Source organism: Haliaeetus albicilla, chromosome 18 (assembly GCF_947461875.1).
Source record: "Haliaeetus albicilla chromosome 18, bHalAlb1.1, whole genome shotgun sequence".
Classification (NCBI taxonomy): domain Eukaryota; kingdom Metazoa; phylum Chordata; class Aves; order Accipitriformes; family Accipitridae; genus Haliaeetus; species Haliaeetus albicilla.
In genome coordinates this window covers 1,965,782-1,982,429 of record NC_091500.1, presented here as the reverse complement: position 1 = coordinate 1,982,429, position 16,648 = coordinate 1,965,782, and the positions used below count along the sequence as shown (strand labels likewise).

The 16,648-nt window shown below is 46.6% G+C and overlaps 1 protein-coding gene across 1 annotated transcript in view; it reads left to right on the top strand.

The window, feature by feature from the left end:
• Nucleotides 1-16,415, top strand: part of ELP3 (elongator acetyltransferase complex subunit 3) — a 90,794-nt gene extending 74,379 nt beyond the window's left edge. Inside the window, exon 15 of the mRNA XM_069805501.1 lies at nt 14,317-16,415. Within this exon, the coding sequence (XP_069661602.1) occupies nt 14,317-14,393 (77 nt within the window). The 3' untranslated portion in view covers nt 14,394-16,415. The remainder of the gene's footprint in view (nt 1-14,316) is intronic.
• The last annotated feature ends 233 nt before the right edge of the window (nt 16,416-16,648 follow it).

The following is a 16,648-nucleotide window of genomic DNA, read 5'->3' as shown; positions in this document are numbered from 1 at the left end:
GTAAATAGGTTCAGCTGAACCTGTCTTCTCATCGTAAGTCTTTTAGCTCTTAGGGGTGTTCAATTTACGGACGGAAAAGGAAGAAAGATGCGGCAAGATTTAACAGGATTGCCGTTGCTTATAACGACAGTACCTAAAACCATGCAAGGTTACTTTCAAACAAAGGAAAATCTGAGGTCCTCTGCATCAGGCACCCAGGAGTCATCACAGGCAATGAACCGGGGAATGATGCACAAAGCAAGCTAGGCTGTACAGCAGCTGCCTTGTGGTGTGTCTAGTTAAATATCACTTCATTTGAAGAGGACCAGTGGGAGAACTGCATTTAATCGACTATGGAGTCAATGGCAAATGCACTAGCAGTGCATTTGTAAGGGAAGATGAGCATTTGCAAGCCAGGTTAGGAAGAGCATTTTGGATTCTGGCAGCACATGGGGAAATCAGGGTACCGATGGGATGGGAAATGATATCGGCCATAGATACTTTGGTTTCATGTTGTGTGTGATGCTGTAGTTATACCTCTGCTATTGCCACTGTGCAGGTTCTCTGCTCTATTTAAAGCTTGGATGCTAATGATCCTGGGTGCTTTGGACCCTGGATGCTAAGATTGCAAGGTACAACCTTCCCCCCAAAATGCAATCTCATATCTGGATGTTTGACTAAACCGACAAGAATTAAATATTCACAAGAACAAGGTGGTTTTGTGGCCTGCTTGCAAGGTGTCTGTGCAGAGCCAGAAGCGTGTTGTCTGCCCCTCAGCAGTAGGGAGGAGGTGCCCCCCACCACCTAAATCAAAGAGCAAAGTAAAAAAGCGAGTGGCTTGTTTATCATGAAGTCGTTGCTCATTTAAGGTAATTTTCTGCATGAGTGGTGCCTTTCTACTCTTCTGATGTGAGTAGTATATTAGTATGCAGGCTTGGGTAGCTGAATGGTAGACCCTGGAGGCATCACTCCATTATTCAGAGCTCTGGGGAGGTCTGATCTGAAATGTCTGTTTTTCCATTTTCCAGCATTAGTAATTGCATGTGATTGCATGTGTGTTTTCTTTGCCTTTTGTTGGTTTTGTGGTGGGGTTTTGGTGGTGGTGGTTTGGTTTGTTGTTTTTTGCTTTTAGTTATACCTACTTTGAATTTGCATCTTTTTTCCCTTTAAAAAAAGCACCCCCCCAAACCTAAATTACACTGAAACAATTTTAAACATGTTACTCCTCTGATGTCCACAAGTCCTTAGGCAGTGAAAATGTAAGAAACCTTGGTGTTTGAGGCTAGTGGATGGACTTAGCTTGCTGAATTTATAATCACTTCTTCCCTTTTGGCAATAGCCATTGCTTGAATTCTGTATTCAGGGTTTTCTGTCCTTTTGGTAGGATGATGCTACTCTAATCCGCAACGAAGCTTTCCCTTCCACTTCTCTTTGACCGCTCATTCTACTGACCTGTATCTGTTTCTGTTTGGGATGGGATTTTTCTTAGCTTTATTCTGAGGCTGTATCTCCCGTTTTGCGGTCCGTAGGTATCAGCGCTTGCCAGGCTCCCCTTTGGGAGTCAGTGGCGAGCAGTTGCACGCAGTGACTCAAGCAATAGAGGGGGTTTTTGTCAGAAACTGCACAGCATCCAGAGGATGATTTAGGACAAACACACCCTCATCCCACGCCGCAAGTACGACGCAGCCCTCGTGCCTGTTGTCTCTTAGTCCAGCTTGCAGCGTATTTGCCTCAGGCTCTGCCTCTGCCCGAAGAACATATGAGTAGGCTGCAGCGGGTCAGATCAACGTGTCATTTTTGACGCTGCTGATGCTGGGTGTCTGGGGAAGGGAGTAAATACTAAGTAAGCATGGAAATATCTTCTCAGCTTCCAGCCGTTTGTTGCCCAAGGACTTCTAGAGTCAGAGAGGGTGCCTTTGTATTTGATAGCCCTCGAGGGATTTTTCTGCCTTGCCAGTCTGTCTGCCTGCAACAACTGATAAAATTCTCTCCCCATCCCTTTCCATGAGCTTTTTGGAGTCAGTTGCACTGCCTCACCATTGTACCTTGAGCTTGGGAGGAGTAATTGTTCAGTCTAGGTGAAGGTGGATAGAGGATGGTCCTCTGTTAAAACCTTTCCTATTGTCTTCTTGAGGGTTCCTATTGCCACTGTTTTGACTTTGCTGCTTGACATCCCATAATTAACCCCTTCTGACCCTAATCCTGCAGCAAGTACCTCAAACTGTTTTTTTAAAACAGCACCAGTGATGAGTATATGAAATGTAACATACAACAAATGCTGAAATATTAGAAGTCCTGGATCCTCCCCCTCCTAAAAGACAGAAGCATAAAGCTCCTGACTGAGTGTGCTTAAACAAATTGATTCATTCTGGGTCCTTTGTGTTTCCTCTAAGCAGCAACTTAATTGTTCTGGTGTCATCCTCTGATTTTGGTGGTTACCTTTGGCAGTGATAATGACCAGAGAGATTCGAGTCAGTGCTTCACAATTACTTGAAGCACCTGAGCAATAAAATTACAAGACTGATACCTTTTTCTTTTAAAGTGTCATAGTTACACATGATACTGAAAAACGTGACAGAAATGCTTCCCTATCTCCTTTTAAAATATTTTTTGTGAACTTAAATAATGTGTATATGCAGGTACAGTTTGGGGAAAGTTCCCATCCCAAATATTTCTGTTCTTCTAATGTATGCGTCATCTATTGTAGCAATCCAGGAGATCTGGAGAGAGGCTGTAATCAGCATGTCTACAGAGACAGAAGGGTGTGAGTGAGTGAACATAGCAGCACAGAGTGAGAGCAGCGCACACATGTTCAAGGTCGCTCATGAGGACTGACTGCCCCTGGGAGGGCTCAGCACCACCGGCCAAAGCCTGGGTGCTCATCCAGGGAGGGAGAAAACATCACAGCCCAGAGCTGAGCCAGCAAAGGGATCTACTCAACTGCTGCTGTCATTCCTGGCTGGGCTTCGTGGCCTTCGTGCCTCTACCTTGAAGACTTGGAGCACAACTGGCCGATAGCTGGGCAGCTCTGACCAGCACAAGCCGACACACAGCTTGGCACTCGCCGAGTGTGAGACATCCATGTGTCAGAGCTTGCCTGCTCCCGGGCAGCCTGGCTTTACACTGCGCTCCTCCTGGCTCCGAGTACGCTCTGGGCTGTTATGCTTTGCTAGCTCCTCGCCAAGTCCCTAATCTCCTGCTCCTCGTTGTGAGAAGCGTTGGGGTTGCGCCAAACTGACATCCTGTCCTGGCACCAAAATGTCTTGCTTTGACTCCGTGTGTAACATTGCTGTTCTTGTTGGCTTGGTTTTTTTTTTTTTTAAAAAGGATATGTCTCCTCCTGTCTCAGGGATAGCTGTGGGCTTTATATGTGGATTTCCCATGTCACCATCTCCAAACTCCAGTTGTACTGTCCACCACTGCCTCTGTGTGCCCTTCACACGTCTTTGGTGTGCGAAAGCCACTTTCTTCTAAACTTTACACCGCTGGCATGTGTAGAGCACAAGTAGCTGCCTCCAACTTCACTTTCTATGAACACAGCAGAGGTTGGTGGTTTCAGTACCAGCGGCATTTAACACTGACAGTACATGGCTTATTTATTTTACCTCCATAACCTGAGTTTCTTGTATGAAGTTAAGATGAGGCTACCACTGAGTATTCCCTTTATTCACAGCAGAGGAATTGAAGGTATCCAGCTATTGAGTAGCTGTCTCTATCCCTGTCTACCTAGCCTAAATCAGCTGCCAAAAGGAGAGGGATAGCACAGTTATACTGCCATGTTGTCCGTAACAGGCTGGCATCTTACTGATTGTCCTTGACGAGCATGCTGGTTGCAGCAGGTGAGCTGCCTCCTTGGTTTAGTGAATCTGAAAGCTGCGATGCTGTAGGTGAGGCTGCTGGCTACTCCAAGGGCAAGGACCAGGAATGCACGGACCAAATATTTATGTGCTGTAAGACTGCAAATTACTTTTCCAAACACTAAAAGCTAGCTCTATAAATACAGTGCTCTTGCACGGAAGAGCTTTTTCGTCTGCAGTATCTGCTGTGACGTCTGTCAGCGTTATCTGTTTATGCTGGCATTAGAAAAGCAGACTAGCTTGGCGTGTACCAACAGGATTGTCTCCTTATCTCTGTACAGAAGATGCTTGTTCGGGGAGGTGGGGGATGAGATTGAATTCCCCTATCACAGGTGCTTGCCCTGTTCAAACCGAATGCACCGAGGTCCATTAATAAGCACCCTTTCCTTTCTCCTTTAAAGCGCAGGCATTTTGTCACCTGTGCCTGTGCCGTCTCCAGTCGCCTTTAAATGAGCTTCACTGGTGATTTACTCCCAAGACTGGAGAGGTGTCTGGAACTGCAGCCAAATCCGCACCAGCACGCCTCATCTTCTGAAGCGGTAGTTTAATGTCTCCCTGCAGCGAGATTTCGCTGTAGCCTCGCTCCATCCCGGTGACGTAGCAGCCTTATCACGGCGGTGTGGAGGTCTGGCACTGCTGCCGTTCCCTGCTATAAGCTAATTACTATGCGGCAAGATGATCAGTTTTCCCCCAGACCAAGCTTCTATTTGTGTTCTGTCAAGTAGAAAATTAACATGGACACAGGCCAGGGATGTTTCATGCCTGAGTGCGCTGAGGCTGAAGGTGGCAATGGGAAGGCAGGATGGATTTCTGAATGGTAGGCGTGGAGGATCAGGTGATGTCAAGCATCGCAGGCCTGCTTCATTAGCCGGATCGTCAGAGAAGTTGAGTAGCTGGAGAAAAATCACCCGTAGCGTGCACAGTCCTCATTAACCCATCTCGGTGTGCTTTGTTCAGAACTAAGCTGAACAGTATTTCTGCAGAGCAGGTAAGGGGTGTTGTCTGCAAAACTTGAGAGGCTAGCTAGTGGTAACTTCTATTAACTGTATTAATTCATTACTTGCCACTCCTGAGCCTTTTCAGGGCCTCCTTGCACTGCAGAGATGCAAACATAATTGATGGTTGACTGACCATCTCTGCTTGCGCTGCTGTTGGGTCTAGGTGAACACACGAACTATCATCACTTTCCAAGAGGGAAAATAAAGCAAACACATGCGAAAACGAGAAGAGATTTCAAAGGATTTTTCCCTGCCCGGTCATTCTCACTTCTTTTTAATCACTAATATTAATTTTTTGAGTGTTTTCATGCTTTTTATCAAAAATGCATTTGGTAATAACCTTCAGGTAGAGCCACCTGAACTGCTGAGTGTGCCTGTTGCTTACAGGAACACATCACAGGGATTCCTGCTCGGCATTTGGAGCTTTCTGCTCTTTTCTCACACTACTTTTACTCACCAGAAGTCATTAACATCTGATGTAGCAATCTGCACTATTAAACTGTAGATCTACAGGAACTTTTTCGGTTCCTTAGTGGAGAGACCTCATATTTATAACACTAATGATCTTATTCTTGTTCTGATGAGTAAGAGGGGAAGTTCAGAAGAAAAGGCTGGTGGTTTCTGATCCCTACCTTCCTGCACTGGACAGGTACTGAAGCAAATTCCTGAAGCCATGTGCTGTGTTTTTACACTGAGGGTGGTGAAACACTGGCCCAGGTTGCCCAGAGAGGTGGTCGCTGCCCCATCCCTGGAACCATTCAAGGTCAGGTTGGACGGGGCTCTGAGCAGCCTGATCTAGTGGAAGGTGTCCCTGCTCATGGCAGGGGGTTGGAACTAGATGACCTTTCAAGGTCCCTACCAACCCAAACCATTCTGTGATTCTCTAATGAAGTAGGTGCATGGGGACACTGCTCATTTAATGGCTGGTAGGCTCACTGTCAAGATTGCTGAGTGTTTCTTCATTGGTGTTTAAAATCTCATAGCTCATAGGAAGGAAAATTGATCGTGAATGCCTCACATGCTTGGTGAGTCATCCTAAATCCCCAGTCTCTCAGTAATACCTTACCAGCTGGGTTGGATATTTCAGCAGCCATCCCTGGAAGAAGCCTCAAGACATTACATAGCCTGTAGATGTAAAATCTCGCAAACATTTAAGTCAACAGATTTTGGGTTGAGTAGCAGACACATTTCACTGTCCCTGTCTCTCTTGATGCCTGGTGGCAGCACTTTAAAATGTAAGAGAAGTTACGGTATTAGCTCTTAAATATTTAATTTTGCTTGGTTTAGAGTCAGAAGATCTGTCATCTCTGGCTTCATCTATCGCAGTTAAAGGCAGTGTTGGCGTGGTGGCTTTTCTCTCCAGACAGTGGATGCTTTCAGTGCAGCTGGATTTGGGCAGGCTTGTGTAGTCATTAATGAAATATTGCCTTTATAATAAAGAGATCAATGAGATGTAATCTCACCATCTAGAAGCTCTAGGATGGGTCTTACTTGCAGACTTGCCATTTAAAAATCAGTTCTAGCCAGGGCATCTCCTGTATGCTAAGAAGCACCCCAAAAGTTGAATGCTGTAAAATCAAATTATTTAATTCTACCATTCATTTCATTGTTTTCATTTAAAAAAAAAAGAAGTTATTGGTGACAGTCTTGGTTTTGAGATTTGGCCTTAAGAACAAATCAGAAAATCCCTGAGCGATCCATTTGTTAATATGATAAAGCTTTTGCTCTGTTTTTCCTTGTTAGCTCTGCACCTTCACCAACACAAAGTCTGCAGTGGGACAGGATAGGAGGAAATGTGGCACATCTGCTTTGTTTCAGTAAAACTTCGTAAGCAGTTCACTAACTTATTCTATCAAGGTACTATAATCCTTACAACCAAAATACTTTTCCAGAGCAGGGCTGCTGCGTCTGTACTCTGCACTCTGGCACGGAGCCGGGGACAGCGGGAGGACAGGCTGAACTGGGTGTGTGTATGGGGACCTGGTTTGCTAGATTAGAGATCTCCGTTTGAAAGGACTGAAGGTAAATGAGGGGATGCTGCCCTTCATGTGGGAGCTGCAAAAGAGGAAGAAAAAGAGTTTTTCAAATTGGCCAGGTCCTAGATCATGCCAAGGCATTCTAGATTTAAACCGAATTAAATTAAATTACATCTGTACTGTATAATGAGCAAGTTGCAAAGGGGAGAGTAAAGGTCTCCTGTGCTATTTACATACTGTGGTTTCTTCCTTCATTTTTATTTATCAAGCCCAAGAGCTGACCACAAGTTGGAGGAAGGATCAGCTCTATCAGAAAGGGACCATATCTCTTTGCGTTTGCATCAAATCCAGAGTGGATTTAAATGGAGCAGGGATTGGATTTGTGTGGGAGGCTGGGAGGGCATGCTAGCGATATTCAGAGCTTTTTGCTTGTAGGTCATGGCTTCAAAAATAATCCAATCTCAAATCTGAAAGGCCATCAGTGTTTTGCAGTAGTGAAGTGAGTTGTTGAGCTGATGAAGGGAGACCCAGGCTGCAAAACTCTCTCTCTCTCTCTTTTTTTTTTTTTTTTTTTTTAATCACAGTCTTGTGTTGTGATTTTAGAGAAATTACCCAGCTGCCTGGGATCTTGGCTCTTCTTCTGGGACATGGCGATGACAGTACCTCTCTGCTAGACAGAGGTGTTGTGAAAATAGTAATTTAAAATCTCTGGGAAGCAATCTGGGCAGGAAGAAAGCACAACTTGCATTTAACAGAAAAAAACAGAGGATTCTCTTCCAGGTCCAACAAACAGCAACACACAGACTAAATACAGCTTAGGCACAGTTGCTGTTAGTGGGTTTGATTCTACTAATCATTTAGCCCTTACTAGAGAAAGGATTATGAAATGCTTCACACGCAGTGATATTAACAATCATGTAAGTACATAAAGATATGTCTAAATCACAACTCAACTGCGACGCTAATTAGCTCTTTGTGGTTGCTGCAGCAAGAGGAGGTCATGAAATACTGAACTCTCCCATCCGTGGATTTAGTCCCTCCAGAGACTGTTGAAACACATGGGGAGAGTCGCTCTGGGGGGAGAATGCTTCAGACCTCGGTGCTTCTGTGTGCTTATGGGTGACAATAAAAAATCAGAGAGTTTCCAGTGTTCCATTTTTAAAGCAGATTAATTGATATAAAAATATTTTCACTTATCTTAAAAAAAAAAAATCATATTCCTATTTTCCATTCACATTGCCTGGATTATGTTTTCTGATGACTGCCAGAGTTCTAGTAGTTCTCAGTAATTCTCAACGGAATCTGTTGTTTTAAAAGAAAAGTGAACATGTCTGTTTTCTCTCTATGTGAATTTGAAAATTGAGAGCATTGTACTTGTAAGATACTGGGTAACATTTCTAAAAGCCCCTACTTCTAACTTTCAGAGGATTTTTATCTCCTGGTATCTTTAGGAACTTTCAGGAAATGAGTTGCCAATTATCTAATCTTAAAAAAAAAAAACCAACAAAAAAAAACAAACCCAAAACTTTGCTGCAGGGGTAGATGTAAGGATTGTTCCTTGGTTTCTTGAATTAATAACTTTTTTCTGACTGCTCTGACGTGCCCAGGTTTTCTCAGCAGTGTTAAGAATGTTGTTTTTTTCCTGTTTCATCAGTGCTGATAAGGCGTTTTGGTTATCTCAAATCCTTTGCCTTTTCCCCATTGTTACCGTTCTCTGCGGTTGGTTGGTAGTGATTCACATGAAACAGCCTCATGTTTTCCCTGAGGATAAAATCCAGCGTTGTGAAAAGTGTAAATGCCAAAGCAAACTCATCAGGTTGTGGATGGATCTGCTGTGCATTCTTAACTCGTGCATCAGTTCAGAAATGTGGTGTGGGGTTTTTCGGTCAGCTTCCAGTACACAATAGGCAAGAAAATGTTCTCTCATCTTATTTTCCTTCTGCTCTTATGGACTTGAAACCCTAGTTTTGGTCCTTCCTCATATAAACAGGTCCTGCCAACTTGAAGAGCAAGGGCTTGCTCCAGAACAAGCTCTGGACACTTGCCCGAGTGGCTGCCAAGTGCCAGTAAGTGTCGGCTTTGCTTTGAAGTCCTGCGTGGAGTCTGGGTTTTGGATAGCAGTGGATTTCACAACAAGGCAATTGTTTGACAGCTAGCGAAGCATATTCCTGGACTTGGTGGAGATCAAAGCAAGGAGTATAAAGAAAAGCCTAAAACTGCTCTTTTAGTAGCCTGAGTCTCCACCAAGACCCATGGTAAGAAGAGGGTTGTGTTTGCTTGCTCATCACTGATGTCACGCTCCAAGTCACCCGACCCCGAGTCTTGAGAGTCTCTAAAATGTGAGCTTTGTGATCTCTGAATGACAGCCTTTGAATCCTCCTGTGCTTTGGCAGCCTTGGTCTGATCATGGGAGACATGCTTGGAGGCCAGGGAGATTCTCTTAGATCTCTTGTTTTCTTTCTTCACTTTTCTAGCTGTGTTGAAAATGCAGATGTTTATGGTCTGCCCCGTGGCGGCAGCAGCGGCTTCCAAGCCTCCTGCCCAGCTCTGTGCCATCGCTGTGTTTTACCGATGTCCATGGAAGTAGTGTAGGTGACTGCAGAAGCGTTTATTGCTTCCTTCTCTGTCCCATTTCAAAACCACAGAAACGATATTCCAACCGTGGCAGAGTGTTCCCCTTGTAGAGCATCGCTGTGCCAGCAGCACTGGCAGTCATGGGGGGAATGTCCTTTCTGATACCAAGAGAAGCAGCTGTGGCCATCCCAAATCCCTGCGGCCAGCTTGAGACTCACTGCTCATTCTGGGTGAAATCCATAGCGCTTTGGTGGACGTAGCATCGCCCTTTCCTGGCCCGTTGCCTGGACTAACCATGAATCCTTTTCTCAGCGCTCTTGAAGGACAGAGATCGTACAGGCGATGCGGGTGTCCATGCAGTGACCCTGGGGCTCTCCATTCTTCAGGCAAAGTGGCGAGCCAGGTAGTTACTCCCCAGAAAAACCTGGAAGAGGTTTCACTATCACCAGAATTGCAGCTGGCGCATTAATGGATTGAGACAACTCGGAAAGTTCAGCTAAATCAGGTGCACCGCCTTGCACACAGGGCCCTGCTAACTGCTTCTAAGAAGTATTTTTAGGGGGAAAGAAGCTGCGAGATATGATATGCCTCGACTGTGCATCTTCAGAAAAGATTTTAGTCGTTGCCAAAAGATGTGGAGGCCTGTGTAGAGATAAGTCTCTCTTGTGCCTTGGTAAGTCTCTGCTATGGAAATTTTATGAACTATTAGTAGCTCTTTAATGATCCTGAAAACAATCTCATTTTCACTTAGTTCTGTGACTAGTGAGCCGTGGTGAAGGAATCTTTGAGGATACTCAGCCTTGGATGCTGCATTGCAATATTTCAGGGCTGAGTCAGAAGGGTGTATTTATGGGCTCTGCACAGAAAAGGTCACGGGCAGGGGTTGCTGCACATGGGCAATGAAATCTGACTTCTGCTGTCCTCTGGGTAGCAGTCCCATGCCGACTGCTCATCCTTCTGGGCCAGAAGAATGTTTAACCCTGATACTGTGGTCACTTTTCTCTGTCCCCTGCTACAGGCAGACTTTCTTAATATATTTAACTAATTTTGAGGATTAAATGTTATAGTGAAAAGCCAGGTTTGGGGTTTTATCAGTAGGCTTCACCACTATTCAGATGCTTCCAAAAGAAGAGGACAAAAGGCGATTAAATGAACCAGCAGCCATTGCCAGAGGATGTGTCATTTGAAGATTGCGGTGAGGGACGCTTCCAAAAAGCCTCCGCTGGCCCCTGGCCATGGGTTTCCATCCAGGCAGGCGTGATCAGAGCCTCTGCCCTTCAACCAAATCACTGGTGGTGAATCTGGAAGGGGTTGGTTGAAATCTGCTCTGCTGAGTTCAACCTAAACTCTCCTGCACAGTTTGATAGGGAATATTTAAAATTTAAAACCCTGTTTTAAAGACCCAGAATGAGAAATGCAGCCAATTCTGGCTTGGAAAGCCAAAAGGCTTCTTGGGCCAGCTTTTGGCCTTACTATTGCACTCCTGCATGATATTTCTTTTGTGATATTTCTTGGATGATGTTTCTTTTCACTGGAAAGCACGGGTGTGATTTGGAGCAGTGGGAAGATTGCTGCCTGAACATGTCCCACCAGCCTTGTGGTATGCTTGGTGTGAATTAGAGCAGCAAAGATTTGGGAAGAGAACTAGTCCATCAAGCATAGCTGAAAGGAAGGTCTCGATGGCACAAGTATCGAATGTATGCTGGGCATTACAGATTTTTTCTCCAGCACTTACCCCTAGAATGACTTGTGAGCAGACGAAATGGCACGTTGTTTTAACAGCTGTAGCTCTGATTTTCTTAGGACTGTGTGTTGATAGTCTCCTTGTGAATAGAAGCCAGCAGCATAATCCTGCAACTTTGGGTTTTTGGACTTCGCATTCATACAAAGTTGTGATAATTTCACAATGGAGAGGTCTGTGAAGATGGATTCCTTCTGCATGACTTACAGGCAGTTGTTAGTGTCCCACAGATCTTTTATTCCATTTAACAGTGCCTATGGTGTTGTACTTCTCTCATGGATGAGAAGGGCTGTGGATGGTTTCTGGCTGTCAGTCTGCTTTTAATTCCATGTTTCAACACCCTATTTCTCTTCCAGTTGTGCCATGCTGATCTCAAAACCCCGACCTCCGTGCTGGTTGTGATTTCCCTGATATACTTTGACTACAAGGAGATACCTTCATATTAATGGCATCCTAATGAATATTGTAGACTGGGTTTGTTAGCCTTTGGGTTCAGAGCAGCTGAAGTGAATCCCATCCTCATCCTCACTTGTGCACCAGTTTGGCTCGCAGGGAGGTTTTTGTGCATTTCAGCACAGTTCATTTCAGAGGAATTTAAACCACAAGAGTTGCTCCAGATGCAGGTCAAACGCAGTCCATCCTCTGAAGCGGGCAGAGGGGTCTGAAAGAATGGCTTTTTGGCCAACTTCGAACCAAGTGTGTAGTGGGGACATGTAGTCCAGGGTACCAAAAATCTAGTCTGAAGTCACAGAGAGTGTAGAGTTACTTCCATCTGCTGATCTGCTCCTGCTACACCAGATGAGATTGCAAGAAGTCCTTGTCCCGTTGGCTTGTACCTCCACGCCTGCCTGCTTTCCCCCTGCTTCCAGACGTAGGTATTGCCCCTGTGCCAGGGCAGCCTGCCACCGTCCTGCTGCGCTGCAACACGGTGTTACAGGCTGATGCTCCAGGGGATGTAATTCTGGACACTTGGCTTTCACCTGTCCGGACACAAACCCAATGGCTGCTTCTTGGGATGCCTCGGTGAGAGCTTTTCCCCTCAAAAGCCTCTTGTCTTGAAAACATTCTGCGGTGCTGGAGCTAGCGAGACATCCCAAATTAGAGCTGGGCAGCAGGGAAACCATGCCGTATCTTCAACCTGCAGCCCTCAGCTTGAGCCTTCTCCTGCCTCCTCTTCATGGAAGGCTTTCCTGTTGAAGGACAGTAATTTTGTGCAAGAAGTAGCTGCTACGAGCAGGGCTGAGATGATGACGGAGATGCTTCACAAAGCGGTGCAGCGTGGGACCCCTGGGGCACAGGGCTGGCCAACTGCATCATCATTCTTGTTAATGGCTTGAACCCATTGCCCTCAAACGAGGAAGAGTTGGTGCTTAACTAGTGCTACTTAATAGCTCTGAGATTAATGGAGGCAGCACACGATGCTCTGATGCAACCTAAACTGCCGCCTTTAAAATCCACACATTTCCCAAGGGCTTTAGGAAAAAAAAAAAAGGGGGAAGTGTTAAATAACTCTGATCAAGATGGTTTTAATACCATCAGCTGAATTCCTCAGTTGTCCTTTACCTTCAAGAGGGTTGTTCTTCAGCTTTAGATTTCGCTAATCCTTTTAACCAAGTTGTTCTGGGCCACGGGTGAGGTGGCTCTGCTGTTTTACTGCCCAAATCTGTATGTCGTATCCCAGCATCTCTGCTAATGAACCCAGAGGATGTTTTTTAGGCAAGATAATGACAAAGGTGATGGTTTACTCCAGGTCGGACATCAAGACACTCCCGGGCAGAGATCAGGAAGAGGGGAGTGGACGTGTGTGCAGTGGACTTGGTATTTTCCTTGGCTTCAGGTTCACACTGAAGCTGAGTGAATTTGGATCCCTTCAGGATGGTTTTAATTGAGGATGGTGCTCTGCTGCTTTGCTGCTGCTTGGAAGTAAATTTGCTCGGGTGTTGCCCAGTTTGGGGTTCTTTGTGGTTTTTCAAGCTCTTCCCAGCTTCAGCTGGAATGAGGAGCAGGGGGACATCTCTGGTCTGCGTTTCAGGTGTCTTTTCTGTACCTCAAATTAATATAATGGTTATGTAGGATGTTGGCTGGGGGTTTGTCTGGAGCTGGGGTGCTTAAGCCGTTCGGTCACTATTGTAATGTGCATTCAGGAAATAAATTACTGCTATTTTAAACGAATCTGTCAAAGCAGTGATGAGTAAAATCGCCGCAGCGATGTGTGGGCAGGAAGGGGTTACCAGCTGCACTGGGTCACTCCCTGCATAGGAGATGCAGCCGATTCCTGGAGAGCCATTTGCAAGCGCTGCAGTTTCCAGGAACTGGCTGGAGGGATGAGATTAGAGGAAAGAGGGGCTGCTTTTCTTGATGGAGAGCCGTGTCCTATCTGTCCTTCTGTCCCTACCCACCAGCTGCGCTGACAATGATGCTGTGATGCTGAATTCCTCCTCCCTCCCCTGATGACTAATGTCTGCATCTGTGAGTAATTAGATAAGGTGAGGGGGAAGGCTGCTGTGCTGGACTTGTCCTGCCGCAGGATGCTGAGCGAAAGGCAGCCTTGGTCAGGCAGCCTGGGTCGGTGGGGCTGTGCTCACCCTGGGCAGGGATGCTGCGGGGTCTCGTTAAGAGAGGAAGGAGAGGGGAGAGGCTGTTTGAGAACTGAGGCGTTCGGAGCCGTCCTTTTCAATGAGGAAATTGGATTGCGGCTGCAGAGCCCACTTGTCTATCTGAAGTGGAGCTGAGCTCATTTCTAGGAGCAATTGGACAGAGTTTGTCTGGTTTTAGAGCCCTTCAGTTCCTGGTAATGATGCCTGCAGCTGGGCCGCCTCCTCTCAAGAGCCTGTCTTTTGGGTTTTGTTATACCTGGGGTACTCTGAACTCAACTCACGTTTAACCATTGTTCCCGTGTTGATTCCTCTCTCCCTCGCAGCCTTTCTCAGGACAAAGGATGGGCTGCATGATTCAGGGCAGATATAACAGCTATGTTCCTGCGCTTCCCCCCTTAAAAACACCGTAATCAGTCCAGATGCAACACCCCCGCTGCAGCATGGCAGCAGGGGAGGCCCACCACCAACTGTTCGGAGAGGCCGAGCTTCTTTCGGCACTGTCCCTCCGTGGAAATGACTTTCCTGCCTGGCCCTGGCTTCTCCAACTCATTTGTCATCACACTGAATTAAACCTTTTTATCGTTCTTCTCACAGGTGTTGGCACAAGGAACTACTACAGGAAGATTGGCTACGAGCTGGAAGGGCCTTACATGGTGAAAAAGCTGGACTGATGCCCCAGGAGGTCCTCAGCCCAACCAGCTGCTGGGAGGAGAGGAGAGGGGACAAGACTCATCCTGGAGAGAAAGCTCAAGATGACAGACGTAAGCTAAAAACCAAAGCCTGCCAACCGCGAAGGACTTTCTTATGCCAGAACCCATGGCAGCAAATAGGGCATCTCCTCTGGGGAGAGCAGTTCTGAGACCTGCCCGTTGCCCCAGAAGAGGTTGGGGACGATTCTCGTGTCTTGTTACCTGCGTAAGCCCGCCGCGTCTCCGGGACGGGCTCTGATGCATTGCAATAGAGGACTGAAGTGTAGGTGAACTGAAAGCTCTGAATTTGGGGACCCTATTGAACAGCCTAGTGGGGAAAAACATCTATTATTTCTATGATGCTGTCAGCGGGCTTTTAATGTTTCAGCGTTTAAATTGCGTGTGTTATTCTGCAACATGAATTAATTCTTTCTCTGTGCGTATTTATTTATGGTGGGCTTGGCTGCTGTCTGTCCATCCCAAGCGATGCCGTTTGATCCTTTTACAGTAGGAGACCATGAGGATTGGAAGCCATTACCTTGCTAGCGGTAGGAATTGAGATTAAAACTCAAACTGAATCCCTGCAGGGACACACAGCCATGGAGTAACTGAGGTTAGAAGGGACCTCTGAGGTCTCTAGTCCAGCCCCACTCAAAGCCGGTCCAGTTAGATCAGGGTGGCGATGCTTGAGTATCTCTAAGGATGGAGATATTAAGTGGATTTGGATGGAGAGTCCACAGCGTATAGGTCCCTGTTCCAATATTTGATCGCCCATATGTTGCAAAAGTTTTTCCTAACATCTGATTGTGTTTCAACTTGTGCCTGTTGCCTCCTGGCCTGTCGCTGTGCACCTCTGGGAAAAGTCTGCTTCTAGTCTCCAAGCTTCTCCTCGCATATTGCATTACTCCAGTGCTGTAACCATCCTCGTGGTCTCTGCTCCAGCTGGTTGGTCTGTATTTCCAGCACCAGATCTGCCGCTTTCCCAGCCCATAACCCATTGATTTGGGCACGAGGATGCCGTGTGACAGCACCATCAGCGGCCTCGGTAAGGTCATGGTGTACAACGTCCACATCCTTCCCTTATCCGTACTGCCGTCATCTCATCACAGAAGGCAGTCGGGTTGCCCAGACACAATCTGCCCATGGGGGATCCCTCCTGGCTGTTCCCAGCTCTCCCACTCTCCATCCCCTGGCAGGAAAGAGCTTTGGGGAGGGTTTGGTCCCTACCTCTCCCAGCACGGAGGTGAGGCTGACTGCCCTGTAGCTCCTTAGATCCTCCTCCTGGTCCTCCTTGGAGATGGGTGCGATGGTTGCCTTTTCCGGGCATTGGGATTCCTATCAGGAATGATAGAATTAAAGCTTCTTTTTGTAAATGGAGTGAGATGGGATGTGAGAGCAAGCTGTGACCCTGAGTGAAGAGCTCAGCACCTTCCTCACCTCTCCCCAGCCCTTTGGTGAGGTGGGGACAGCCCAGGACACGCAGGGCAGGTGGGTGTCCTTTGAAGTCAGTGATTCAGGGTTTTCAAAAGCAGCGTGCCTGGTGCTGCCCGCTTGACTTAACAAAATCAGAAGGGAGTGGCCGGAGCTCTGACCTCCTCCGCTTCTTTTTCACAGTATGTCAATCAAAAATAGGGTTGAAATCCAGAGTAGCGGCTTGTAGAGATGTTTTGTAGTTGACATTTTGGGTGTTACTTTAATAAATGACTCTGTCAGGAGCCTTCTGGAAACTTCGCCAATAATGAGTGTTCGGACACACGTGATTAACTCTGAGGAGGAGCGGCTCCGGGAGGAAAGCTCTCGCGGCGGCGGTGCCACGCCACGCAGTAAATGCGATTCTGCCACTGTGATCTATTGCTGCTCCCTGACGGCGACTCGCGGGGTCAGGGGCCAGAACCGCGCTGATGTCTGCTGACGCACGAGCGGCAAAGGCAGCGCCGAAAATGTCCGTCCTTGCTGGAGAGAACTGAAACACCTGGCAATAAAGTTTTTATTATTGAAGGTAAATGCTGGTGTCCTGTGTTTTAAGGGCTGGGGAGTGAAAACCACAGCCCAGCTTGTTGGTACCTAAACCCTGAGCATATTTGAGGCTCCTGCCCTGTACGGAGGGTTTGATTTAAAGAAGGGAGATGGAGGCTCTTGCTTCTTGATTTGTTGAATGGTTGGTTTTGTTTTTCATCCTCCAAGACACTGGTAAATGGGGCATGTTAAGCTTCTCACACTGTAAAAGCAGAGGAGAT